Source organism: Muscardinus avellanarius (assembly GCF_963383645.1).
Source record: "Muscardinus avellanarius genome assembly, chromosome: 18".
In the NCBI taxonomy this organism is placed as follows: domain Eukaryota; kingdom Metazoa; phylum Chordata; class Mammalia; order Rodentia; family Gliridae; genus Muscardinus; species Muscardinus avellanarius.
The window spans coordinates 482,289-509,631 of record NC_137804.1 but is presented as its reverse complement, the minus strand read 5'-3'; the positions used below and the strand labels follow the sequence as shown (position 1 = coordinate 509,631).

The window sequence follows — 27,343 nt, the reverse complement described above, 5'->3', positions numbered from 1 at the left end:
TAAGCAAATACCATATGTGTTTAGCATATATTATAGGCCGCTACCCCTAGTGGACCATTTTAGTAGAATGGTTATAACAAATAGCCATTCTCAAGTACTGCTGGCAGTAATTTAACTTAGTCCAAACACTTTGGTAAAGACTTTGGCAGTTTCTTTTTTCTTTTTTTCTTTGGGGTACTGGGGATGGAACCCAGGGGCATTCTACCTCCAAGCTCCACCCCCAGCCCAATTTCTTATTCTTTATTTTGAAACAGGGTCTCACTGAGTTGCAGAGAGCCTCACTAAGTGGCCGAGGCTCTCTGCCAACCCGGATCCTCCTGTCTCAGCCTCCCGAATGCTGGGATTATAAGCATGTGCCACCATGCCCCGCTTGACAGTTTCTTCTAAAGCTAAACACAGCCAGCGTGGTGTGTGCCTGTAATCCCAGTATCTGAGAGGCTGAGATAGGAGGATCACAGGTTCAAAGTCCGCCTTATCAATTCAGCAAGACCCTCAGCAATTTAAGAGACCCTGTCTCAAAATAAAAAACAAAACAGGACTGGCTTGTAGCTCCAGGTAGAATGCCCCTGAGTTCAGTCCCCAGTGCACACCGCCTCCCCCACACAAAGTTAAACATATATTTTTCGTAAGACCTAGTAATCCCGATCTTTGGTATTTCCCCAAGAGAAATAAAAACATGCCCACACAACGTGTACACTAACCATTATAGGACTTTATTCATAATTATTCATAACTGGAAACAACCCAAATGCTACCACTAGATTAATGGATTGATAAATCAAATTACAACAGAAGACTATTCAGCAATGCTCACAGCCCTGAAGGAAATCTCAAAACATTTTTTTGGGGGGGAAGTCTGGGGATGGAACCCAGGGGCATTCGACCTCCGAGCTCCACCCCCTGTCCTATTTTTTATTCTTTATTTTGAAACAGGGTCTCATTGAATTACGGAGTGCCTCACTTACGCAGCTGAGGCTGTCCTCGAACCGCCATCCTCTGGTCTCCTCCTCGCAAATGCTGAGATTACCAGCGTGCATCGCCACCGCCACCACCACGCCCGGCTTCCAAACATTTTGCTAAGAGAAAGAAGCCAGATTGAAAAGAATGCAGACTGTATGAAGTTATGTAAGTTCAGGAACAGGGAGAACGAGGTTCTCCAGTTAGAAATCAAATTAGAATCGCAGCCGGGCGTGGTGGAGCACGCCTGCAACTCAAGTAATTGGGAGGCTTCGAGACAGGAGGATCACAAGTTCGAGGACAGCTTCAGCAAAACAGCGAGCGTGTGCAACTTAGCGGGCTGTCTTGAAATAAAAAGGGCTGGGGGTGTAGCTCAGAGGTAAAACATGGGGTCAATGCTCAGGAGCGCGCGCGTGCGCGCACACACACACACACACACACACACACACACACACACACACTAGAACTGCCCGGAGAGTGAGTGAGTGCCCAGGGAGTTACTCCATCTTCCTGGGGTGCTGGAGGTCTACGCTATACCTTCTTGGGGTTGGTGATTTCACGCCTGAATACGTTCGACAAAACCCCCGGACCCGAATCCTTAAAACCTATACGTCCAACGTCAGTTCCACCAAAGCAAAGAAAAAGGACCACACAGCGCGCGCGGGTGGCGGCCGGAGGAAGACGGGAGCGCGTCGTCTGGTCTTCTTGGGAAAAAGAAAGAAAGAAGAAGAAGAAAAGGCCGGGAAGGGGCGGGGGAGGAGATTCCCAGCGCTGGCCGCCGGCCGCGTCCCGATCCCAGCCGGGGAGGACTGGGAAGCCCTCTCGGTTCCGGGGCCGGCGTCGGGGGCGGGGCGTCGCGCCGCGCTGACGTCACGTGCGCGCCGACGTCACCGCGCGGCTTCCCGGGCGCGCCGGGGCTCGGGGGGCGCCGAGTTTGAGTGGTGTGGGGTCCGCCGGCGCGGCCCCTGCCGCCCGCCGCGCCCCGGGAGCGGCGTCCCCGGCGGGCCGAGGCGTCGCGCCGGCTCCCGCGGACACTCGCCGAGAGTGGGCCCCGGCTCGGCGGGCGCCGCGGCCATGGAGCCCCGCGGCATGGAGTACTTCAGCGCCCAGGTGCTGCACAAGGACGTCGGCGGCCGGCTGCAGGTCGGCCAGGAGCTCCTGCTGCACCTCGCCACGCCCGGCGCCCTCCCGGACCTGGGGGACGACCTGAACCGCCTGGGCAAGACCGTGGACGCGCTCACCGGCTGGGTGGGCTCGAGCAACTACCGGGTAAGCGGCCGGCGGCCGGGCACGCCCTCCGGCTCCGGCCCTTTCGTCCCCGGCTCCCCGCCCTGGGGGCCCGGGGCCGCTGGCCGCCGCCGAGATGCCCACGCTGGAGAATCGGCGGCGGAGGCGGCGATCCCCTGACACCTTGCCGAGTTCTTTGGCGCCGGGACACTCTGTGGATCGCTTATTTTTTTAAAAAGAATCAGTGGCGGCATACCTGCAGGAAAGGGCTGGGGAACATTTGTACGCACCTGTGTAGACGGGACCAAGGCAGAGAGGACATTTGGATAGGATTTAAGTTGAAAATAGATGTCAGTTTAATCCCCTCTGAGTGATGTGTAGTCTACCTAATAGCCCGTTTCTGTTTCTGTTTCATATATATATATATATTTTTTTATGTCTGTAAGGTTGTGATTTTTCCATCTCTAAAAGTTTTTTCTTTAAGGGATTAATCAGTTACCCCATGGCGTTTGCTGTTGAATTTCATGAAAAGATGAGCCCCGTGACATTCTTTCCTTTCTTGACGAGAGAGAGCATTTGAATCCTCATCATTTTGTTTTACCGCAGTTCAGGACTGACTCAGATTTGAAACTATGCTACCAGTTTAGTTGATGATGGGGGACAAACGAAAAAAGAAAGGTGAAGTGCTAAAACATTGTTTCCCGAGCATCGGTAGTGGGCACGTTGTAATGTAGCCACGTAGGGAGAACAGGTAAATATTCCGTAGATATTCTGCGATTAGCCGGTTCCGTAGTTGTTAGCAGTTCCTCTCTTTCTAGTCTTCTGGTGGCGCTGTTGCTTTAAAATGCAGGCGGGAACCTCCTGTGGATGCTGTGCTTTTTCTTAGTAATATAGCCTTGTATCCAGCGAGTCGGCTGTGCCTTGAAGCTTCTTATCTACATTGAGAAGAAAAGACAAACTCTAGAATTTCTGATGCAGCTTTAATGGTAAAACCTATATGAGTTTTGAAAAAGGTTAGACTTTTACCAAGATGATAAATAGTTTGAGAATTCACCACCTGTTTGTTCTGTTACATATTATCTCTTTACTCCTCCTTACGTTTAGGAAAAGTTAATGTTTACTAATGTATCATTGCCGTTTGTATTATTTCTCGTTTGGAAGAAACAAGGTAAGTTTACTTTCAGAAAGGCAAATATGAAGATAGTTGAAGCAGCATAAGCTGTTGTGGAAAGTCAGTTCTTCAGTAATGTTTACTGTTCTTCCCAAATGAAGGTTGATGTACCACCCTCTTCTGTATTGACTTTCGTGAAGGCGCTTTGATCCATTCCCTCCTTAGATGTACTGTCAGTGAATGACAGTGGATCAGGTCATCTCTTGAAATGCACCTGGCGTCTGTGAGCCCACTGCATCCCAATTTTTGTTAGCCTCTGAGCTCTGTCTCTGTTTTGTGCTATTTCCGTGTGTGTGTGTGTGTGTGTGTGTGTGTGTGTGTGTGTGTGTTTGGGATTTACCAGGGGCATTCTACCTCCAGGCTATCTGTACCCCCCAGCCCTATTTTATTTTGAAACAGGGTCTCAGCTAAGTTGCTGAGAACCTTACTAAGTTGCTGAGGCTTGCTCCAAACAGGTTATCCTGTCTCATCATCCCAGGTACTGGGATTCCAGGCATGCACCATCACTCCCATCTTGTGCTTTGGTTAGACCTGGAAGAGTTAGAATCGTTCAGTGGTTGGTTCCCGGGTCTCATCTGTTTTTATTAGACATTCTTTCCTTGCTCTTTCACTAGACACGTACACAATTTCAGCAGTCAGAACAGACTTGCCACTGACTCTCATCACCTTATTTACACATTCTAGCCACACCAGCCTTCTTCACACTCGGGCCTCTGAATGTGCTGTTTCTCCTGTCTGAATCAATCAGGCTGCTCTCCCAGTAGCTTACCTTTCCTGATATGATTGATGAATTGCCTGTCTTCCTAATTCACCTAATCTCTATATGAGTATTAGATCCTGTGCCTTTTTTATCTACCCAAGGATATTAACACATCAGTGCCTTCTTCTTGAATTACTAGTTCTAACCTTCCCACTAAATTATGTATAAAAACTTTTCTGACAATATTAGAATTCTTATTAGTTATTTGGGTTTGTAATCTAAATTGCATTGTATGTGTTTGGGAATTGAACCCAGGGGTATTGTATCTCTGAGCAATACCTGGCCCTTTTTTATTTTGAAACAGGGTCTTGTTAAGTAACTGTGTGCTGACACATACTGGCCTAAAACCTGTGATGCTGTCACCTCAGCCTCCCAAGAGCAGGTATTACTGATGAGGTCACCACGCCAGGCTGAAGTTGTATCTTTCTTTTTTAAATTTTTTTATTTTGTGGTTCTGGGGATTGAACTCAGGGGCATTCTACCTCTGAGCCTCAGCCCCAGCCCTGTTATATTCTTTTATTTTGAAAGAGGGCCTTGCTAAGTTGCTGAGACTGGCTGTGAACCTACAATCCTTCTGTCTCAGCCTCCCGAATACTGGGATTTCAAGTGTGCACCATCACGCCCAGCATATCTTTCTTTTTTTGGTGAACTCAAGGTATAAAATGCATCAAAGCTGGGTGTGGTGGTGCATGCTTGTAATCCCACTACTTGGTAGGCTGAGACAGGAGGATCCAGTTCGCGGCCAGCCTCAGCTACTTAATGAGGCCTCTGCAACTTAGACTCTGTTTTAAAATAAAGAATAAAAAATCAGGCTGGGGGTGTAGGTTGGAGGTAGAAGGCCCCTGGTGCGACAGACTGGCTCAATCGGGAATAATAAATCCAGCACTGAATATGGCCACTGAGTCCGTTCGGGACCGAGTTTTCTCAGAAAGGTGGGCAAAGGTTTCGGTTGTAGTTCTGCAGCCACTTATCTGCAGCGATTTTTTCCCTTTTATGAAATAAACTCCTTTAAGTTCCTGTTCAGGGCACTAAAAGTAGAGATTCCTCTCCGGGGAAAAATCTGAATTGATTGACACGAACAAATGCCTCTTGTGCAATTGGCCACTTTATTCTAGACACAAGATTTTTTGTACTTCCCTATTTCCCCATGATTCCCTAGTAGAAAAGTGCAAACACCCAAATACAATAGTGAGATATACATGTCTTGTTCAGGAACAAGACAAAAGTAAGGCCTGTGACATCACAGGTCTTTGTGATTGAAATCAGTCCCTGGTGGGTCTTGTGCTTTAAGTCAGCCCCTTTGGCCTTGCCTTGGCCTTGCAGCTGCAGAGGCTTTTAGTGGGCAAATTCCAGAAGAACAAAAGTCACATCCAAAATCACTTGAAGAATTCAGTTTTTAAGAGTTTTCTTTAACCCTTTCAGAACCTTTTATTCCTAGGGCTTAGTCCGATGTCCTTCTCTATCTAGCAACCTTCTTTGAGTTGAATGGGGACGAAGTCTGAGATTCCAGCTTTCATACATGTAAGTTGGCATAGGGAAATCCGTGTACATTTATGATGATTTATAGAGGCTTTCGATGAATGTCTGCTGGATTTTGTCTGCAATACCATCTGCTGTCTGAACCCTTCACCCTATTAAACACTTAAAGTATATTTTAGTAGGCTGGGCGTGGTGGTGCACGCTTGTAATCCCCGCGCTTGGGAGGATGAGACAGGAGGATCACACAGGTTCAAAGCCAGCCTCAGCTACTTAGTAAGGCTCTCAGCAACTTAGTGAGACCCTGTTTCCAAAATAAAATATAAATAGGTCTGGGAGTATAGCCCGGAGGTAAAAAGCCTCTGGGTTCTACCCCAGTACCACCAAAAAATAAATAAATTAATTAATTAAATACACACACACACACATATATAGTAGTAGACAGGGGCCCAAAAACAACATGAAGTTTTTATTATATGTCTTTTGTTCTGTCAGAACTATTTTAACCAGGTGGTGTAGTCCTGTCTCCAGGCAGTGCTATCATTAGGTGCAAAGGTCAAGATTCCTCCTAGCCCTTGGCTCTATTGTAATGATTAGAATGAAGGTCAAAGATAGGGAGGAATTCTGCATTTGTAATTGCTGTAGCAGGAATGCTTCCACAGTATCTGAATTCTGACTAGAATTACATCTTGAACAAAGCCGAGGGCATTTAGAGGCTTAGACAAATTACTAGAAGATTTATTTTCCACAGAAACAGTTTCTTCCACAGTCCTGATCTTACATCACCGGAGCAATTCGTGTGGAAAGTTAAAGGAATCATTACCAAAAGAATAATAGTTATGAAAGAATATCTAAGAGTGGGGGAGTACTTTGGCCAGAGACAACACTTCCCCTCGGGGCTCTGCTTCCTTTAAGCTTAGCCAATTTCTTGCGTGGAAATTACACACACAAATGCCGAGGAAAAGGGGGCACCCTGGGTTCAATCCCCAGTACCACACAATAAACAAACAAACAATCAAAAAACACACCAAACTCTTGAAAAATGTATCATCGCCGGGTGTGGTGGTGCAGGCTTGTATTCCCAGTATTTGGGAGGCTGAGACAGGATCACAGTTGGCAGACAGCCTCAGCTACTTACTGAGGTCCTTTGCAACTGAGACCCTGTTTCAAAATAAAGAATAAAAAATAGGTCTGGGGGTGGAGTTCGGAGGTACAATGCCCCAGGGTTCAATCTCGAGGACTACAATGAGAAGAAAAAAAAAGTGTATCATCAGCTGGGCATGGTGGCACATGCTTGTAGTCCTAGTACTTGGGAGGCTGAGGTAGGAAGATTGCAGGCTTGAGACAGCCTCAGCAAAGAGTCTCATCAACTTAATGAGACCCTGTTTCAAAAATAAGAATAAAATAGGGCTGGAGGTGTAGCTCAAAGGCAGAATACCCCTGAGTTCAATCTCTGGTGCCACACACACACCAAAAAAAGTATATCATCACCTGGGCATGGTGGTGCATATCTGTAATCTAATACTTGGGAGACTGGTACAGGACGATTGCAGATTTGAGGCTAGCTTCAGCAGCTTAGTAAGACCCTGTTTCAAAATAAAAAAAGGGTTGGCGGTATAGCGTGGAGGTAGAGGTTCAGTCCCCAGTACCAGAAAAGAAAAAGTACATCATAGAAATTTTGAACATATATAGGATTGTATTTAAATTTCAAATTAATGCTGAACAATTTTTCAGTTTTTCTTTGGGTTTCATAGTACTTTAGAATTTGAGTGTCTTATTGAAACAGTCATTGCTTCAATACATTTGAGCCTGTCTGTCTGCTGGATATTGTTGACAATGCTGAGGACAAGATAGGCAAGCAAGGGTCATTCACTCAGGCTCCTGCGGGTAGCTGTTGCTGACCTACCATATGCAGGCACATTGTTTTAGGCATATACAGTAGTGAAGAAGAGATAGACATCCTTGCCTTAGTCCACTTAACCTAGTGGGGAGAAGGGAATAAGGATAAGTAAATAAAAAGTGTAGAATGCTAGGTGGTGATAAATGATTTGGAGAAAAAAAACAGTGAAGGTAGTGTCAGGATTCAGAGGTCGAAATTTTATTTATTTATTTGTTTATTTATTTATTTGTTTGTTTGTTTGTTTATTTATTTTTGTGGTACTGGGATGAAACCCAGGGGCATTCTACCTAATTTTTTATTATTTATTTTGAAACAGGGTCTCACTGAGTTGCAAAGGGCCTCACTAAGTAGCTCACAAACCACGATCCTCCTGTCTCAGCCTCCGAAATGCTGGGATGACAAGCGTGCGCCACCACCCCGGGCTCCAGTGGTTACAGTTTTAAAGAGAAGACCGCAGATAGGGTGGCTTGCAGTAGATGGGAGAAGATCTCTTGTGTTAGAAAGAGGTAGGCAGATGTGTATATAAATTAGATCATTTTAGGTAACATCTGCCTATAAGTCAATGTGGTACGAGGGAATATATTTTGGTTGGTTAACCAAGTGAGGTAACATTTGAGTGCAGAAACTAAAGAAGTAAAGATAGGAGTGGAGATTGATTCCGGCAGAGGACACATCATATTCAGAGGCCCGAGTGTGGAGAGGACTAGCGTGGCTCGAATTTCAATGAGTGAGGTGTCAAGGAGGACGGAGTTGGGAGGTAGACGGAAAGGGCCAGAATTCTGTTGTAAACATGGTGGAGGGTTTTGAAGGGCAGGGGTCGGCCTTAGTGGAGCAGTAGAAGCAGCAGGTGATACGGTGGGGCCGCCATTGTGGTAAGGTCCAGATGAACGTCGCGCTGGATTGGGCATGGGGTTAAAAGACAGAGGAATCAGGGGTGGTCGCCTGGCTGGAGCAGGAGGGCAGATGGAGCTATATACCGAGATGGGGAAGACTAAGTGGAACAACTTGGATAAAGACGAGAGTTTGATTTTAGCCGGGTGTGGTGGCGCATGCTTGTAATCCCAGTACTTGGGAGGCTGAGACCGGAGGATTGGGGTTCATGGACAGCTTCAGTTACTTAGGCCCTCCGCAACTCACTGAGACCCTGTTTCAAAAGAAAGAATAAAAAATAGGGCTGGGGCATAGCTCGAAGGTAGAATGCCCCTGGGTTCCAACCCCAGGACTGCCAGGAAAAAAAAAAAGAAAAGCTTGGTTTTCACTATGTTAGGTGTGAGAAGGTTGCTTAGCATTGAGGTTGAGACTAAGTAGACAATTGGGTCTTGAGTGTGGTGGAGAAGTTTTAATTGGAGAATAACAAGAGGGAGATAGAATACAGCGTGATGCGCATGCCTGCAGTTCTACTACCGGGGAAGCCGAGGCAGGGGGAGCATGGGTTTGAGGCCGTCTCAGCAATTTAAGCTAGAGTTCGTTTCAAAATAAAAAATGAAAAGAGGTCTAGGGTTGTAGCTCAGACATAGCCCCTGGGTTCAATCCCTAATATAAAATAAAAGAAACAGGAATATTTGTAATGCATGTGCTTTGCATTTGACTTTTGCTAAGGACAGTTTTGCAATTTCAGGGATCCTCAGCTTTTTTTTCTTTTTTTTTTTTTTTGGTGGTAGTGGGGTTCCTGGAAGCCCTTCTACCTCCGGGCTACACTCCCAGACCTATTTTTACATTTTTATTTGGAAACAGGGTCTCCTAAGCCAGCGCGCGCGGCTGGCTTTGAACCTGCGTGATCCTCCTGTCTCTGCCTCCCAAGCGGAGATTACAAGCGTGTGCCACCACGCCCGGCATGGGATCCTCAGCTTTTTAAGTGGTGCTATGATAATAAAATTTTCTCCTGAAATGCTGTTAAATATGATAAGCACCATTTAAAGAGTCCTCAGTGCATATCAGGACCTGTCTCAGGTGCTTTGTTCGCATTATCTTGTTTAATTTCTAAGATAGCCTTGGGACATCAGTACTATCATTTTCCTCCTTTTGTAGAAAAGGAAACAGACCTGGTAAGTTAGTAGAGGAGTACTTGAGCCTAGGAAGATTAGCATATCCACACTTTTTTTCTTTTCTCTCCTTCCTTAGCTGGGCGTGGTGGTATACACCTGTAATCCCAGGACTTGTGAAGTTAAGCTAGGAGAATCACAGGTTCAAAACTAGCCCCAACAACTTAGTGAGGCCTTCTACAGCTTAGACCCTGTTTAAAAAAAAAAAAAAGCTGGGCGTGTTGTAATCTGAGTACTTAGGAGGCTGAGACAGAAAGATTGCAGACTCAAGAATAGCTACAAGTAGTGAGATTCTCAACCTAGTGAGACCCTGCTTCCAAATAAAAGTAAAAAATAGATCTGGGGCCATAACTCAGAGGTAGAATGCCCCTGGGCTCAGTCCCCAATACCATAAAAAAAAAGAGGTCTGGGGTGTAGCCCTTAGTTCACTCTTAAGTACAGCAGCAAAACAAAACAAGAACTCCTTTTATAAGCATCTTCTGTGTCCTATTATTTTCAATTTTTTACATTGAGAGGATTAGTGACATTTACATTGTCAGCACCCATAACAGCAAGTTGACTCTAAAAATGGAGAAACATTAAGTAGCATCTTGATTAGAATGATCTGATCTGCTAGGTAATGTCTAGGAGTTCATGTTTTTTCTCAGACTCCCAGATCGCAGCCCCTTGGGATTCCTAAGGAGGATGTTTACCAACAGCAGCGTCACTTCATTTATAGTTCCTATGAACTTTCACTTTTTTTGTGTGGTACCAGGGATTGAACCCAGGGGTGTTCTACGTCTGAACTATACGCCCAGCCCTGTTTTCATTTTTTCTTTTGAAACAGGGCCTTGCTAAGTTGCTGAGGCTGGCTGAGAACCTGTGATCCTCCTGTCTCAGCCTCACAAGTCTTTAAAAATTTTTACTAACATGTCCCTTCATATTGTCACTTTGTGCATATGTATGAGAATATGTCTAGATCAGCGATTCTCAGTCTTGTCAGATGCAATGTCCTCTTCTTCTAATGTCCCTTTTACAATCTTGAAATAAGAGAAATAGAGAATATCTAATACACATAATTTTTAAAAATCCCTAATGTCCCAAATGTAGTATAATGGAAAATTGCACATATTTTATAATGAAATAAAATATACCTCATTCCCTCGATTCCCTTTTTATATTTTGTTTTAAACCGTGTTGTTAGGTTGCTGAGAGCCTCACTTTCTCCTCTTGACTGCTATAATCCATAGGTGCTCAAGTCCTTATATAAAGGGTATAGAGTTTGCATGTCACCTAAATACTTTCTCCCATATACTTTAAATTGTTTCTAGATTGTTTATACCTAATACAGTGTAAGTCCCGCAAAGCTGTTGGACTGTATTGTTTAGGAAATAATGACATAGAAAAACATCTGTAAATGTTCAGTACAGACCTATTTTTCCCCCCAAATATTTCCCCTCTGAGGTTAGTTGAATCTGCGCATGGAACCCGTGGAGACGGAGGGCTGACTGTGTTTCCTTGAGTGAATGTGCGCACCCGCCTCGCCAAGTCGACCTCATGGTCACATGGCGGGCAGGACGTGGAACTGCCGTAACAATTGCCACGACAGTGCAGACCACTGCAGACGTGTGTTGCCGGTGATTCAGACTTCACCAGTGTCATTATTGGTGATTGTGGTGGTCTGTAACTCTAGATTCTGAACCTTACTTCTTTGATATATCAGCGTAAAAAGTTTGCTTGTCCCACTTGGCCATCCATTTCCTTGAGCTTTTTAACTCTTTTGACTGGGTTAAATTCTTCTGTACTCTCTCTTGACTAGGTTAAATTTCCTGGTCAGTCACTAATCGCACCCTTATTATTTTATTTCTTTTTTTGAGGTCCTGGGGATTGAACTTAGGGGCATTCTACCTCTGAGCTATACCCCCAGGCCTTTTTATTTTTTGTTTTGAAACGGGGTCTTACTAGGTTACTGAGAGTGTCACTGAGTTGCTCGGGTTGTTCCCCAACCTGTGATCTCCTGTCTCAGCCTCCTAAGTACTGGGATTGCAGGTGTGCGCACCACGCCCAGCTTATTATGTGTTTTGGTATTCAAGCTGCCCTCACATGGTCTGACCCTAGCAATCTATGATTGCATCTTGGCTGTGTGGTATCGCAAGATGGTGTCACATTTCCTGCTCCAGCCCTGGTATCAGCCACTTCTCCAGTTTTGTTTCCATTCAGTAGGAAATGTTGTCTGGAAACTATGATGTGGTGTTAATAGTACCTGCTGTTCTTAGTTTGTTCATTGTTTCTAGATTTTTTTTTTTGCAATGGACAGAGTTAGATGTTATTTTAAAGAAAAATACATGATGAGTTTATACTGGTATTTTTCATTCAGAGTCAGGACTACAGTTTTTTTTGGGGGGGTGGGCAGGTCTGGGGATGGAACCCAGAGGCATTTGATCCCCACACTACACCCCATGCCCAATTTTTTATTCATTATTTGGAAACAGGGTCTCACTGAGTTGTGGAGGGCCTCACTAAGTAGCTGAGGCTGGCCGTGAACCGCGATCCTCCGGTCTCAGCCTCGCAAATGCTGGGATGACAAGCGTGCGCCACCACGCCCGGCTAAGGACTACAGTTTTTACTTAAATTCTCTTATCTATCTTTTGTGTATATCTTCTTCTTAACAACAATAAGGTGTGTGTGTGTGTGTGTGTGTGTGTGTGTGTGTGTGTTACTGGGAATGGAACCCAGGGGCCTTCTACCTTTGGCCTACACTCTCAGACATATATATATTTGGGTGGTAATTTTGGCATATAGATTTTATACATAATTGTTAGATTTATGTCTTAAGTATTTTGTGGGTTTTGAAATGGTACTATTTTAGTATATTTAAATTCCCAACTATTGACTGCTAGCATATAGAAACACTGTGTGTGTGTGTCACATATGCTGGACCAGCCCTCTGTCACCGAGCTGCATCCCTACCCTTTTTTTGTGTGGTACTCGGGTCCCTGGAAGCCCTTCTACCTCCGGGCTACACTCCCAGACCTATTTTTATACTTTTTTATTTGGAAACAGGGTCTCTTAAGCCAGTGAGGCTGGCTTCGAACCTGTGTGATCCTCCTGTCTCCGCCTCCCAAGTGCGGGGATTACAAGCGTGCACCCATGCTTGGCTGCATCCCTACCCTTTTTATTTATTTATTTATTTATTTATTTATTTATTTTTATTTATTTATTTTTATTTTATTTTATTTTTTTGAGCAGGGTCTTGATAAATTGTTGAGGCTTGCCTCGAATTTGTAATCTTCCCTCCTCAGCCTCCGGAATAGCAGGGATTACAGGCACATACCACTGGGCCCAGCCACAGTTGACTTTTGTAGTGACTTTTTATCTTATAACTTTATTAAGCTCACTAGTGCTAGTATTTGCTTTAGAGTGTCTATTATTGCTTAGTGACTTCATATGTATCTGTATCTACACACATCCATATTTATTTTAAGTTTTTAACATTTACTGATTCACACACCTTCTAATAGGTTGCTGCCCTCATTTTGTTCTCTCACTGGCTTTGAGACTTCCTTTTGGCTTTAAAAATTTGAGTAACATGTATCTTCTTAGTTTTGGGAATTTTCTTTTTTTTGGGTTCTCTGAGACTGTTCGATGGTCTGGTACCTTTCATCACTTTTACTAAGTTCTTGGCTTTTTTCTTTCCAAATATTTCGTCTGCCTTCTCTTTCTTTTCCTCTGTAATTCCTATGACACATATATGTTAGACAATTTGCTCTTGTCCCATTGCTCTTCCCATTTGTCTTCTTTCTCCCTTTCCTATTTATTTATTTATTTTTGCGGGTCTGGGGATGGAACCCAGAGGCATTTGACCTCCGAGCTACACCCCCTGCCAATTTTTTATTCTTTATTTTGAAACAGGGTCTCACTGAGTTGCAGAGGGCCTCGCTAAGTAGCTGGGGCTGTCCGCGAACCGCGATCCTCCCGTCCCGAATGCGGGGATGACAAGCGTGCGCCACCACGCCCGGCTTCCTTTTTCAATTTCAACTTGGGTAATTTCTATTAACCTCTCTCCTGATTCACTGGTTCTGCTGTTCTCTATGGCAGATTTATTGAGGAGCCCGTCAAAGCCATTCTTGATCCCTTTATTACTCCTAAAAATACATTTATGTTCTTTTTCATTTGCATTTGTCTCTCAAGATCTTCATCCCTGTGCCGAAGTTTCTGTTCATGGCTGCTGCCTGGTCTTTTCCCTAGGGCCCTTAGCCCTTACCATTGTTGTTTTAAACTGAAGGCTCTGCCCATGGGCTACCTATGTATTTTGTTGTATTGATTGCTTTGTTGTTGACATTGGCATTTTTTTCTCCCGCTCTTTTATATGTCTCATAATTTTGAAAGCTGGACAGTGTTCAAGAACTTGAGAACTTAAATAGTGTTTACGCTTGGCGATGGCATGCTTTTCTGCTAAGCTTACAGTGAGAGCCGTGTAATCATCTAGCCGGGAGCCCAGTGAGGTTTGAGGTTGCGGTTGCCGCACTTACCTTCCTCTGCACTGGGTTGGTTGATGGCGGGTTCTCTCTCTGCTCGACCCTGCACTTTACCTTCCCGACTTTCCTGTGTTTCACAGACACCCGCACCATCCATGGCCCTGCTCTGCTCCCAAGTAGACTCCTGTTGCTTCTCACTCTGTGCTTGCTAGCCTGCCTGTGAGGCTGGGGGCATTCTCCTATTTTTCTGGCCCAGCTTCAGTGTCAGGAGGCTGTTCGTCCTCGAGTCTGGGGGGTGAGGCTTTATCGGGGCTCATTCCCACCCCCGCCTGGAGACTTAATGATTTGAGCTCAGCATGCTCTCACTGAAGTGGAGGGCTTGTTATATCTTTCCTTTACTTGTCAACGGCAGTGTGTTTGACCTGTGCCCTGGCAGCTGCCGCCTGCCCCCCGACCTGTCCCACAAGGGTTACTTGCTCCCGCCTCCTGCCAGCACAGAGGAAGCTTGCACGCGGACGCACGCTGGAGCCTGCACGTGGTACAGCCGAGCTTCGGTCTCCGTTCTGGCTGATACTCAGCTAGGAACGATTTGTTGAACCCAGCCCAGCTCTCCCCGGTCTTGAAGCTCTTTTTCCTCCTCTCATCTGTCACAGGTGCCCCGCTCTTGTGCGCCGTGTTGTGTGGATTTCAGGCTCAGCTACGCCCTCAGCTTTCCGAGGCATTCATGCAAGAACACTTCATGATTTTGTACATAACTCTGCTTGTTTTTTTCCCCCTTTGGTGGTGGTACTGGGGTGGAACCCAGGGGCTTTTCTACCCCTGGGCTACACTCCCAGACCGATTTTATACTTTATTTGGAAACAGGGTCTCACTAAGTTGCCGAGAGCCTCACTAAGTAACTGAGGCTGGTTTTGAACCTGGGCGATCCTCCTGTCTCAGCCTCCCAAGCGCGGGGATTACAAGCCTGTGCCACCACGCCCGGCTTAACTCTGCTTTTTGTTTTAAGAGTGGGATTGGTTTTTAGTTTCTACACCCTAGACAGAGGCTGAAATTCCTTTATAATGAAAAGTAATCTTGAATTTTTAGCTTCACTTAAACAACATTTCAAAGTTAAAGGAAAGTTCCGTCACTGAACTCCTGTGTAGCCTAATTTCCCAGTTACTAGCTTTTTGCCGACTAATGTTTCGTCAGAATCTTCCAACACCTTTACAAATTGTTATTATTGAACCATTTGAGAACAGAGAGCCTCAACCTTATGACTGTTTATCCCTGAATACTTCAATCTCATTAAAATAAACTTGGTGGCATATGAAGGTGTCTATTTGTTTATTTGTGGTACTGGGGCTGGAACCCAGGGATGTTCTATCTCAAAGCTATAACCCCAACCCTTTTTATTTTTCAAGTTTGAAGTGGTCACGCCAAGTTGCTGAAGGCCTCACTGAGTTGCTGATGCTGGCCTCAAATCTGCAATCCTCCTTTTTCAGCCTCCTAAGTACTAGGATTACATGTATGCACCACTGTGCCCAGCTTACATGAAAATTTCTGAATATTAAAAATTATATACTAGCCGGGCATGGTGGCTCACGCTTGTAATCCCCGTGCTTGGGAGGCAGAGATAGGAGGATCACACAGGTTCGAAGCCAGCCTCCGCTGGCCTAAGAGACCCTGTTTTTTTCAAATAAAAAAATATAAAATAGGTCTGGGAGTATAGCCCGGAGGTAGAAGACCCCTGGGTTCCATCCCCAGTACCACCAAAAAAAAAATAAAAAAAATTATATACTTACATGCATCATTTGTATTCATTAAAATTTCTTTGTCTATAGGTGTCACTAATGGGATTGGAAATTTTAAGTGCCTTTGTGGACAGATTATCAACCCGATTTAAATCCTATGTAGCCATGGGTAAGTCAGCTTTATTTAAAAATTATTGTGGAGTTTGATGTAGTGTCTCTTTTCTCCTAGTTTTATTGAAAAGAATTAGTTCACTATAAATTAAAAAACATATTTTTGTGTACTCACTATTAGTATTGTTTTCACCTTGAAGTGTCTTTTTCCCATTTCTGTTATATAATTGTTAGCATACACATGCACACACACCTCAAATTATATATAAATGGAGGCGGTGACCTGGGTTCCACCCCCAGTACTACCAAAACACAAAAAAGTAAAGAGGTCTGGAGTGTAGCTTGCAGGTAGAACGCCCCTGGGTCCAGTCCCCAGCACCGCAGAAGAGAACGATCTTCGCAGGAAACTGTATTTGGTGTAGTTGGCTTCCACTCATTCACTTCCAGAAAGAATGGAGTTTCTTTTATGTCAGGCGTTACTTCTGTTCCTTATTACATCAATTTTAGTTATCACATTGTGGACAAATATATTGGCATCAAATTACACACACATTTAATTATATCTGACGATAAGTAAACTAGACAAATATCCATTTCTTGATTTAATTTCTCCCACTTCTCTTGTTTCAATCAGACCGGGGCCTCCAGTGCCTTAGAGAAAGAAAGGCCAAACAGCTGCAATAGCAAAAGAGGAATGAGGAGTTTCTTTGTGTTTGAACATGGGGGATAATAATAGTTATGGTAAATGGTGCACAGAGAGTACGTCCTCTGTGCTGTACTCTCGAGATGTTTACCTGTATTTTAATTTTTTATAATCCTCTGGGATGAGTATTGCTACTCACATTTTGTGAAAGAATAGACAAAAGGTGGCTGAATAATGTGTTCAAGGTCATACTTGTAGTAAAACCACACTTAATGGTAGTCATAATTTAAGCAAATACAGAAGTAAAATTTTTTTTGGGGGGGTGTATGCAGATCAGACTCCGGGGTGTTCTCCCTCTGAGCTACACTCCAGTCCTGTTTTATTTTTATTTTGAAACAAGATCTCAGCAAGTTCTTGAGGGTCTCACTCAGTTGCCAAGGCTGGCCTCGAGCTTGTGACCCTCGGTCTCAGCCTGCCAAGTACTGGGGTGACAGATGTGCGCCACATTCCCCCTCAGAAGCAGGATTGTGACTGAGCTTTTTGCCCTGCCCGCTGGCTTTAGAACCATCCCTTGCATTCTGCCTCCCCACCTGCCACCTCCTACAGCGTGCGCCCTCTTTGCGGTGCATCGCTGACTTACAGTTGCAAAACTGTGATGGTGAAAACTCGTTCAGAGTGGAGTCTAGCCTGCCTCTCCTGCCTCTAGTCAAGGAAGAGTTCCAGATTTAGGATTTGGTGAGAAAAATCTCAATTGCAGATGCTTGGGCTTTTTGCTTTTGTCAGTCGTAGAAGCTGTCGTACATGCAGAAGAATGCATATCAAACGTGTGCAATATAAAGAATAGCTGTCAGCCCACACCTGGCTACACATGACTCAGAGCCGAACTCTGCCAGTTCCTTGGACTTTCCCTATCTCTGTTTCCTGGTAACAGCTTCTCCCTCTCTCTACCAGAGGTCACCCCTGTCATGACCTTGGGATGAACAGTTCCTTGCTTATCTGTAGGGCTTGGCCATCTATCCATCCATCTATCTATCTCTATCTATCTATCTATCTATCTATCTATATCTAAAAAGCATAACATTTAATTTTGCCTGTTTTTCAAACAGTATCAGAAATGGATGTCAGTTTACATACTCTGCTTAAATTTGCTTCTCATATTTTTGATTGAACTCATGAATAAGAAACTTAAAACAGTTTCCTTACTTCATAATTGTTCACTTATGGAAGCAATTGCTGTTTGTAATTGTGTAAAATATAGTTTGTAATGGAGATAAGTTGTGAATATTGACTCTTTTCTCTCCTTCCCTTCTTTAGTTATTGTAGCTTTAACAGACAGACTGGGCGATGCCAAAGATACAGTTGGAGATGAAGCGCAGGCTCTGCTGTTGAAGCTAATGGGTCGCGTAGCGTCACCTATGGTAGGCTTACGTCTCAAAACTCACGTCTTAAAGTGATGGCGGACAGTTAGGAAAAGATGCTAATCACAGCAGGTCACTCAGCTACAGGAGGCTGACATTTTAAGCAGTGAGTTGATGCTTCCTTAAAGGAAGTTGAAATTTCAGGTACAGTGTTAATGTTTAACTTGGTTTTGCATTTCTCCTCTTGTTTTCCAATCTAAATGCTAAAAAAAAAAAAAAAAAAAAAAAAAGCCTAACTCATAGATTTAAGTTATGGGACAATGTACTCTTTATATTATACTTTAGAACTTTTTAGTTTTCTTATTTGCAAATTTTAAAATGTTTAGTGGGAAAGCTCATTTTGAAAAATATTGATTCTGTAATTATTACAGTGGCAGGAAGAAATTATTTAAAAAAGTACTTACTAATTATATAGTCATATTTTATGAGAGCAACCCCCGTATTTTATGAAAGTAGTGGTATGGTTCAGAGGTAGAATACCCCAGGGTTCCGTTCCCAGTACTACCAAAAAAAAAGAAAAAGAAAAAATCAAATCAGCTTCCAGATTGCCTTCCCAAAAGTTGGCAGTGAGAGAGAAATATATGGATAGAACTGAATTTAGACTCTAGCAAGATTGCTGAGTCCAGAGAGAGTTTGTGTATATATGTGCATGTGTGTATTTTTGAAGCATAGAAGAAGGATTGATAGGGACGTTTGGCTATTAGAAGTTGGGAAAAATTAAGTTGAATTACTTGTTACACGAAGCTGAAATAATTGTTTTGCCTCATTTGTAAGTTTATGCTTTCTCCACAGATAAACTTAAATTAGGCAACATAAAGTAACTCGCCCCAAAGCGTTTCTGTATTTATATTCAGTATTAAGGGAGAAGAGACTTGATCACAAAATGCTGGGAAAGCCCGTTCCGTGTGGTAGTCCGCACTAGTTGCCAAGCAGTGCTGGGACTCCTAACTGCTCACTGGACGCCTGGGCTTATAATGGCAGCATTGCTCCTGAAGGTTTCTGAAACAGAGACGAAGTTCTGTGTCCTTGAAAATGCTAATGTTTTTAGGTATTAGACATGGCTTTTTGGCTTTTTGTTTTTTGACAACAACTGAACTCTAAGAATAATTAAATAAAGACTGAAGTGTAATTAAGATATTAAAGATGGGTGGGAACAATCGCAGCGTAAATTTGGCTTAGACAAACTTGTAAGTGCATGTTGAGTATCTCTAGTCGGAAAATCCAAAATTCAGAACGCTCTAAAGGCCAAAACTTTTTGAGCACAGACAGGACACAAGAAACGAACAAGTAAAAAGCGCACCCGTGACCCTAACGTGACGGGCAACAGGCAAAACAGGCGCCCTGACAGGACCGCATAAAACTGCCTTTGAGCTACGCATGTAAACCATGCGAAACCTAGACGAGGTTTGTGTTGAGATTGGGTCCTGTTACCAAGATTGGTAGTGGAGCGCAAACACCTCCACATCCAAAGCAGGAACCCCCCAGCCCCAGCACTTCCGGTCCAGTCGGCATTCATGACGGGGGCGCTTCACAACCGAGCAGAGAACACCCCGGCGAAAAGATCCAGGCACCAGCAAAGTTGGTCAAATGTTTGCTTGCGTTAAACTGTTCTATCATGGAGATGTAATGTTTTGTTATACATCTTTACTTTTCTTTCAAATAGTTCATTTGGGAACAGTTGTCTTCTGGTTTTAAGCACAAGAATTTTCGGTCTCGGGAAGGCGTGTGTCTGTGTCTTATTGAAACCTTAAACGTGTAAGTTCTCTGGTCACCCAAAATAGCCTTCTGATGTTTTTGACTTTTCATAAAGAAAGATCCACTTCATGGGTCCAAGAAAAGCTGTGGAAATAGATTTCAAATAGTTAATAGTTGGTCTTCAGTGCAAAAATTTTGGGGAGTTTGACTGTACTGTCCATTTTCTATGTAGGTTATTCTTTTTCTTTTTTTTTTTTTTTTTGCGGGTTTGGGGATGGAACCCGGGGCGTTCGACCTCCAAGCTACACCCCCTGTCCTATTTTTTATTTGTTTTGAAACAGGGCCTCACTAAGTTGGTCAGGGCCTCACTAAGTAGCTGAGGCTGTCCGTGAACTGTGATCCTCCATTCTCAGCCTCCTGATTGCTGGGATTACATGCGTGCGCCACCACGCCCGGCTATGTAGGTTATTCTTCATGTTGTTAGTTTTTAAATGATCAGTTAGCTGAGTGTGGTGGCTCAAGCCTGTAATCCCAGTACTTGGGAGGCTGAGACAGGAGGATTGCAGGTTCAAGGACAGCCTCAGCAAATAGTGAAACACATCAGCCTAGCTAGACCCTGTTTCAAAATAAAAATAAAATAGGGCTGAGGATGTAGTTTGGAGGCAGGTCCCAGTCCACATAAAATAAATATACTACCATTCAGTGATAAGAAGTGTTTCTCTGTTTTTTCCTTCAGTATGTTAATAATAGCCTCCCAATAACATAGGGTCAGTTTATGTTCTGGATCCATCTTGGAATTGTTTTTAACTCAGTGATATTTCGTGTACTGTAGCCATTTCCCTTCTCTACCCCACTTTTGCCAGTTGGCCCTAGGCTTCCTGGACCACTGTGGGTGGCTACCAAAATCATATACTGGGTGGGACTTGCTCAGCTAACTAGACGGCCAGTCTGGTAGCATCCTGCAGGGCTCTGTCAGCACAGATGCCACAGAACATCGACTCTAGTCTGAACAGATGTACATGGGGCCTTTGTTCTTCTGCCCTGTCCCCCCCCCCCCCGCCCCCTGGTTTTACTGAGTGTAATAGGTGTAATATGTAGTAGCTTTCAATTTTTTCTATAGCATTACTTCCTCTTCTTAACTTACTTTCATTTATTTTTTTTTACTGCTCTGTGGTCCTTTCTGCCATCTAGAGTTTGTAAGTCCACTCAGTCTGCACAATTTTTGTGGGTTTTACCTCTCCTGTCATATGTTTCTAACCTGTGAACTCATCCAAGTATTAATGAGCATAAAGATCTTTTAATTTACTTATTTCGTGACATTGCATCTTCACGCAAGCGAGCCTCAGCGTCTAAAAACATTCCTCTTTCCAAAGCACATGCTCTGAAGTATTAGGAGTGGACAGCATGCCAGGTGTAAGTGCCGTTGGCTGAGCGCTGTGCTCCGTTGGTCCCGTGTGGCGGTGCTCACTGTTAGTGTGATTATCCAAGTTTGCATATTCCATATTGTTTAGAATTATTTTTTGCTTGTGTCTCGTGCCCTTCATGTTTCCATGATGTCTGTCCATCCTTTCAATCATAGTTTTCATATTGATAAAGAAAGCATAAGAGTATTTTGTTCGCTGTTTAATTGAAATCAATTCTCTTTATTTTTTCTCAAATTATATTTAGTTTTGGGGCTCAGCCACTCGCCATTGGCAAGTTGGTACCACATTTGTGTACCCTGTTTGGAGATTCCAACAGTCAGGTAAAGATTTATTTACATTTATCCATTGACTGGTTTTAGATTATCTTTATTTCCATTTTGAAAACAGAAGAGGGTAGAGGGGTAATCAGAAAATCAAGATTTTTTTTACTTCATTTTAACACACCTAAGTTAGTCTTGAGAAAATAGGGAACAAAGGGACTTTCTGATGCAGGAGATGCTGTCGGGTAGTGGGCTGGGTGCTGAGGGAGTGAGGGGAGGGGAAGGAGAGCTGCCGAAGCCTCCTTCCACAGCAGCCTGAGCCCCAGTGAGCTGAGCACAGCGCTGCGCCTCCGGGCCTGAGGGGGCTCTGCGGCCTGCGCATGCTAGTATGTGTGACTCTGAACCTCCCTGCACCGGTGATAGTACAGGAGATGACAGAAGTTTAAGTTTGTCAGTAGGTTGGTGAGTTTTAAAGATAGATGGGATTTAGTGACAAGATCTTGTGAGTAACAAAAGACTGTGGGTCTCTTCTGTAGCCTCTAGTATGTTTAAGAGAGCAGGTTGTCAGCTTCCTTTATTCCTGAATATAAAGTCTTTTTATGAATCTGTGGTACTGCAGATTGAACCCAGGAGCATTCTGTCCGTGAGCTACACCCCAGCCCTAATTTAGTCTTGTTTTTACTATTTATTTGTTTGTTTGTTTGTTTGTTTGTTTGTTTTGCAGGACGGGGAATGGAACCCAGGGGCATTCTACCTCCGAGCTATACCACCAGCCCTATTTTTTATCCTTTTTTTTTTTTTTTTTTTTTTTGCGGGTCTGGGGCTGGAACCCAGAGGCATTGGACCTCTGAGTTACACACCCTGCCCACTTTTTTATTCTTTATTTTGAAACAGGGTCTCACTGAGTTGCAGAGGACCTCACTAAGTAGCTGAGGCTGTCCGTGAACCGCGGTCCTTCGATCTCAACCTCCCGAATGCTGGGATTACAAGCGTGCGCCACCACGCCAGGCTTTTATCCTTTATTTTAAAACCAGGTCCCATTAATTTGCAGAGGGCCTCACTAAGTAGCTGAGGCTGTCCACGAACCACAATCCTCCTGCTTCAGCCTCCCAAATACTGGAATTACAAGCATGTGCCACCATGCCTGGCTTGTTTTTATTTTTAAAGAGGATCTCACTGAGATGCTGAGGATGACCTGTATTCTAGGAAAATAAATTAACCATAATGATTAACATTTTTGACTCTTGCTTTAATAATCTTATTATAAATAAATTTGTTTGAAAACAAATTAGTAACTTTTATTCATAAACTTTTTAGATTTTTATAAAACCTTTTTTTTGAAACTGGATTTTTTCTAGAGTTTTCTTGGCAGATCTTGGTTTTCTCTTACTGATATGCTGTGATTTTTACCCCAGGCATTAAAATCTACTTAAGTGAAGTATTTTATTGTGCCATATGTAAGTTTCTTTTAAAATTTTGAATTCTTTGACAGGTGAGAGATGCTGCAGTATCGGCTATCGTGGAGATTTACAGACACGTGGGAGAGGAACTAAGGCTTGACCTCTGTAAGAGAGGGATTCCCCCTGCTAGGTAAGGCTGGCTGAAGTGATTTTTTTACTCCAAGTGTGAATTTCATTTATTTTAAAAAGGTTCAAATTTTTTAAATGTTTTAAAGTTCAAAAGCTATGTAAAGAGATCTGTAAGTACCATTAAAAGTTGTTTGTTTGTTTGTTTGTTTTGGTACTGGGGGTAGAACCCAGGGACTTTTCTACCTCTGGGATATACTTCCAGACGTGTTTTATACTTTATTTGGAAACAGGGTCTCACTAAGTTGCTGAGAGCCTCACTAAGTAGCTGAGGCTGGCTTCAACCCTGTGCGATCCTCCTGTCTCAGCCTCCCAAGCGCGGGGATTACAAGTGTGCGCCACCACACCCGGCTTCGTTTAGAAGCTTTTAGAGTCTTATTATTTTTGATCACTGTTTTATTACATATTCATTCATTTAAATATAGTTGGTTAGGCACAGGGGTGCATGCCTGTAATCCGAGATAGACTGTAGGCTCTGGGCAGCCGCAACAATTTAGTGAGAGACTCAGCAAGACCCAATCTCCAAATCACAAGCCGGAAGTGGTGGGCACACTTGTCATCCCAGCATTCAGGAGTCTGAGACCATAGGATCACGGTTCATGGACATACTCAGCTACTTAGTGAGGCCCTTTGCAACTCAGTGAGACCCTGTTTCAAATAAAGAAAAATAAAAAAAATATTGGGCTGGGGGGGTGTAGCTTAAAGGTAGAATGCCCCTTGGTTCCATCCCCAGTACTGCCAAAAAAAAAAAAAAAAAGATAAATAAAATATAAAAATAAAAAAGGCTGGGGGTGTAGCTTGGGAGTACAATGCCCCTGGGTTCAATTCTCAATAACCCTCCAAATATGTATATAATTAAATACCATTATCAGGTGACTGTCCATTGATAGTAGGTGCTTGAAGTCATTATTTGGAAGTTACCGGGCAACAGAAGGATGTATATGGATCAGTCACCAGTCTTAAAACCTAGTGTTCTAAATGGAAGTCAAAGAGTACCTGAGTACTCTTAGGTATCAGATTACAAATGATACTGTTGGTAAACTTCTAGTGTACAGAACACTTTTAAAATTTTTTTAGTACTGGGGATTGAGCCCAGGGCAGAAGGGCCTTTTACCTGTGATTACACTTCCAATCCTATTTTATTTTGAAACAGAGTCTCACTGAGTTACTGAGACTGGCTGCCACTGTCTCAGCCTCCCGTGTACTATGATTATAAGCTACTTAGCTTCTTTATTATTTATCCAAGTTTGTATTTTTATTAAACACATCCTAACCAGATCCTTTTCCTTTTTGTTATAAAATTTTAGCTCTTTGGGAAAATAATTTTTTCCCTTTATATCTTAGTACTTAGTATTTCAAATTAATACTAAAAGAGAACAACATAATGAAATTTCATGTACCCATTATCCAGTTTAATCAACTTGAGGCCAATTTTATATTGTTAAAACCTGCTCTCTTTGCTTTGTTCTGTATTATTTTAAGGCAAATCTCAGTTACAAGATTTTATCTTTAACTAGCATATTTGTAAAAGAAAAAATTAAGCCAGGCTTAATTACACTTTTAATTCCAGTACTGGGGAGGCTGAGACAGGAGGATTGCACAGGTTTGAAGCCAGCCTCAGCTACTTAGTGAGGTTTTCAACAACTTAGTGAGACTCTGTTTCCAAATAAAGCATAAAAGAGATCTGGGAGTAAAGCTTCGATGTAGAAAAGCCCCTGGGGTTTTCTACATCCAAGGAAAGAAAATAAAAAATTATTCATAACCAGAATACCATATTACAGAATGTTTGAAAAATATTAAGGCTCACACCTTTTTTTCAAATAATTCTGTAATACTAATTATCTAGTCTGAGCTTAAATTTCCAGTTTTTTTCATAAATACCATAAATATATATGTGTTTTTAACAGTTTGGTTGAATCAGGATCCAAATAAAGTTTATACATTACGGCTAGTCTTTTTTTTTTTTTTTTATGGTACTGGGTATAGAACCCAGAGGCTTCCTACCTCCGGGCCATACTCCCAGACCTATTTTATACTTTATTTGAAAACAGGGTCTCATTAAGTTGCTGAGAGCCTCACTAAGTAGCTGAGGCTGGCTTCTAGCCTGCACCACCACAACTGGCTTATTTTATAGGTTAAATCTTTTTTCTTTTTTTCTTTTGTGGTACAGGAAATGGAACCTAGGGGCATTCTACCTCTGAACTACACCCCCAGCCCAATTTTTTATTCTTTATTTGGAAACAGGGTCTCACTAAGTTGCTGAGAGCCTCACTAAGTAGCTGAGGCTGTCTGCGAACCACGCTCCTCCGGTCTTAGCCTTCCAAGTGCTGGGCTGACAAGCGAGTGCCACCACCCTCGGCATTCTCCTTCTTTTTAAATCTTCGTGTACCCCAGTCTCTTTTTTCTTTACGTTTTGTTTGTTGAATGATCTGGTAGTTGGCTCTGTAAAGTTCCCCATATTCTGGCTGATTTGGGTGGTTCTTTTCCTGTGGGGTGGTTTAACATATCCTTTTATCTTCATGTCCTTTGACTTGTCGTTGGATCTTAAGAGGTCGTCAATGTTTGGGGGATCAGGACTTCATAGGGCCGTGTGTTCTGTTATCATGAGTCCCACCATATCTGGCTGTCTCTCTACCATGTAGGTTTTTCCCAGAACAAATTAATTTCTGATAACGAAATTGTCCAGTGAATATGTTTTTTGTTGTTTTGTTCTATTCGTTTTCTACTTAGAAGCTAGCAAGACTTATTTGAATAAATATATCATTTTGTTTGGATGGAAGTATTGTTTCTATACACATATTTGTGTGTGGGTGTATACATGTATGTATGTTTGTACATATTATATACTTTTAAATTTATATTGAGCTTAGTATTTTCTTTTTCATTTTTGTGGCACAGGTCATTGAACCCAGAGGCGTTCTGTCTCCCGAATTATACCCACCTCCTCCCTTTAACTAATTGACTGTTAATTAATTTATTGTTTTTCTTGTGGAACTGGGGATGGAACCCAGGGACATTCTATGTCCGGCTTTATTTTTTAGTCTTTATTTTGAAACAAGGTCTCACTAAGTTGCAGAGGGCCTCACTAAGTAACTAAGGCTGTCCTTGAATCTGTGATCCTCTTGTCTCAGCCTCCCAAGTCCTGAGATTATAAGAGTGCACCACCGTGGCTGGCCACCCTCTCCCTTTAAGTTTTTTTTTTTGGTGGTACTGGGAATGAAACCCAGGAGCATTGTACCTATGAGCTATACCCCTAGCCATATTTATATTCTTTATTTTGAAACAGGGTCCCACCAAATTGCAAAGGGCCTCACTAAGTACCTGAGGCTGTCTTCAAACCATGATCCTCCTGTCTCAGCCTCCCAGATGCTGGGATTACAAGCATGCGCCACCATTCCTGGCTGTGTGTGTGTGTGTGTGTGTGTGTGTGTGTGTGTGTGTGTGTGTGTTTAGTTTTGAGACAGAGTGTTGCTGATTGCCAAGGGCCTCTTTAAGTTGTTGAGGGTGTCCTCAAACCTGCAATCCTCCTGTCTCAACCTCCCACATACTGGGATTACAGGCATGTGCCACCTTTCTTGGCCTAAAGGTAAACCTTCTTAAGAAAAAAAGAATAGTCTGGTAGATTAAAAACAACAACAACAAAAATCTTACTCTGCAAACCAAATTGAGCTCCACGAGATAAATCACACAGGTATGTAGATGGGAGTTTACCCTGGAGTGTGTAACCCCCTAGTGGTCTACTTTGAACCTTCAGCAGTTTGTCAACTGCACTTCAGGTTTCCCCACCCTAGCACTGGTTCCTGGAGAGGTTTCTGCTGGGGTCATTCCTTCTGCCTCCGATTTGAAACCATTACAACAATACAAAGCGCTTCTCACCAGCTTTGGAAGATAAATGTTGAGTGTAGAATTGCCATGTGACCGGCAGGCCCCGCCTCGCCGTATACCCCAGCGGCAAAGCGTGTGCCCGTCAGCTTTGCTGTTCCCAGCGCGCAGGGCTGCTTTGCTTTTTCAGGTATGCCCGGTGTCTTCTCTTCTTTTGGCATATGCCCTTATTATGTGTTTTTGTTTTTGTTTTTGTTTTGGTGGTACTGGGGTTCCTGGAAACCCTTCTACCTCCGGGCTACACTCCCAGACACCTGTTTTTTATATCATTATTTGGAAACAGGGTCTCTTACGCCAGCGTGGCTGGCTTCGAACCTGCGCGATCCTTCTGTCTCCGCCTCCCAAGCGCGGGGATTATGAGCGTGCGCCACCACGTGAGGCTGCCCTTATTGTTTTATTGGACAAATTTTAAAGACTGTTTGAACCTTCACAAGGTAAAGTGTGGATTCAGTTTGGTTTGCCCTTTGTTTTGCCAAGACAGTTGTACCAGATGTTTCCCTATCCCCACAGTATGTGCCCGCTAGAGTTAACTATAGTTTTCATCTGAAACAAAATGTTCTTCCTTCATCATGGTCACAGGCTAACTTTGATTTTCAGAAGG

General features: G+C 43.3%; 1 protein-coding gene across 16 annotated transcripts in view; it reads left to right on the top strand.

Moving 5' to 3' along the window:
• Nucleotides 1-2,031: 2,031 nt before the first annotated feature.
• The window catches only part of CLASP2 (cytoplasmic linker associated protein 2), a gene marked incomplete at both ends in the record, with an annotated part of 157,017 nt that continues 131,705 nt past the window's right edge, over nucleotides 2,032-27,343 (top strand). For all 16 annotated transcript variants that reach the window (XM_080715624.1, XM_080715620.1, XM_080715645.1 and 13 more), the window contains 6 exons: nucleotides 2,032-2,226; nucleotides 15,814-15,892; nucleotides 17,792-17,895; nucleotides 19,559-19,650; nucleotides 21,259-21,334; nucleotides 22,767-22,864. In XM_080715624.1, coding sequence (XP_080571750.1) covers nucleotides 2,032-2,226; nucleotides 15,814-15,892; nucleotides 17,792-17,895; nucleotides 19,559-19,650; nucleotides 21,259-21,334; nucleotides 22,767-22,864 — 644 coding nt within the window. The remainder of the gene's footprint in view (nucleotides 2,227-15,813; nucleotides 15,893-17,791; nucleotides 17,896-19,558; nucleotides 19,651-21,258; nucleotides 21,335-22,766; nucleotides 22,865-27,343) is intronic.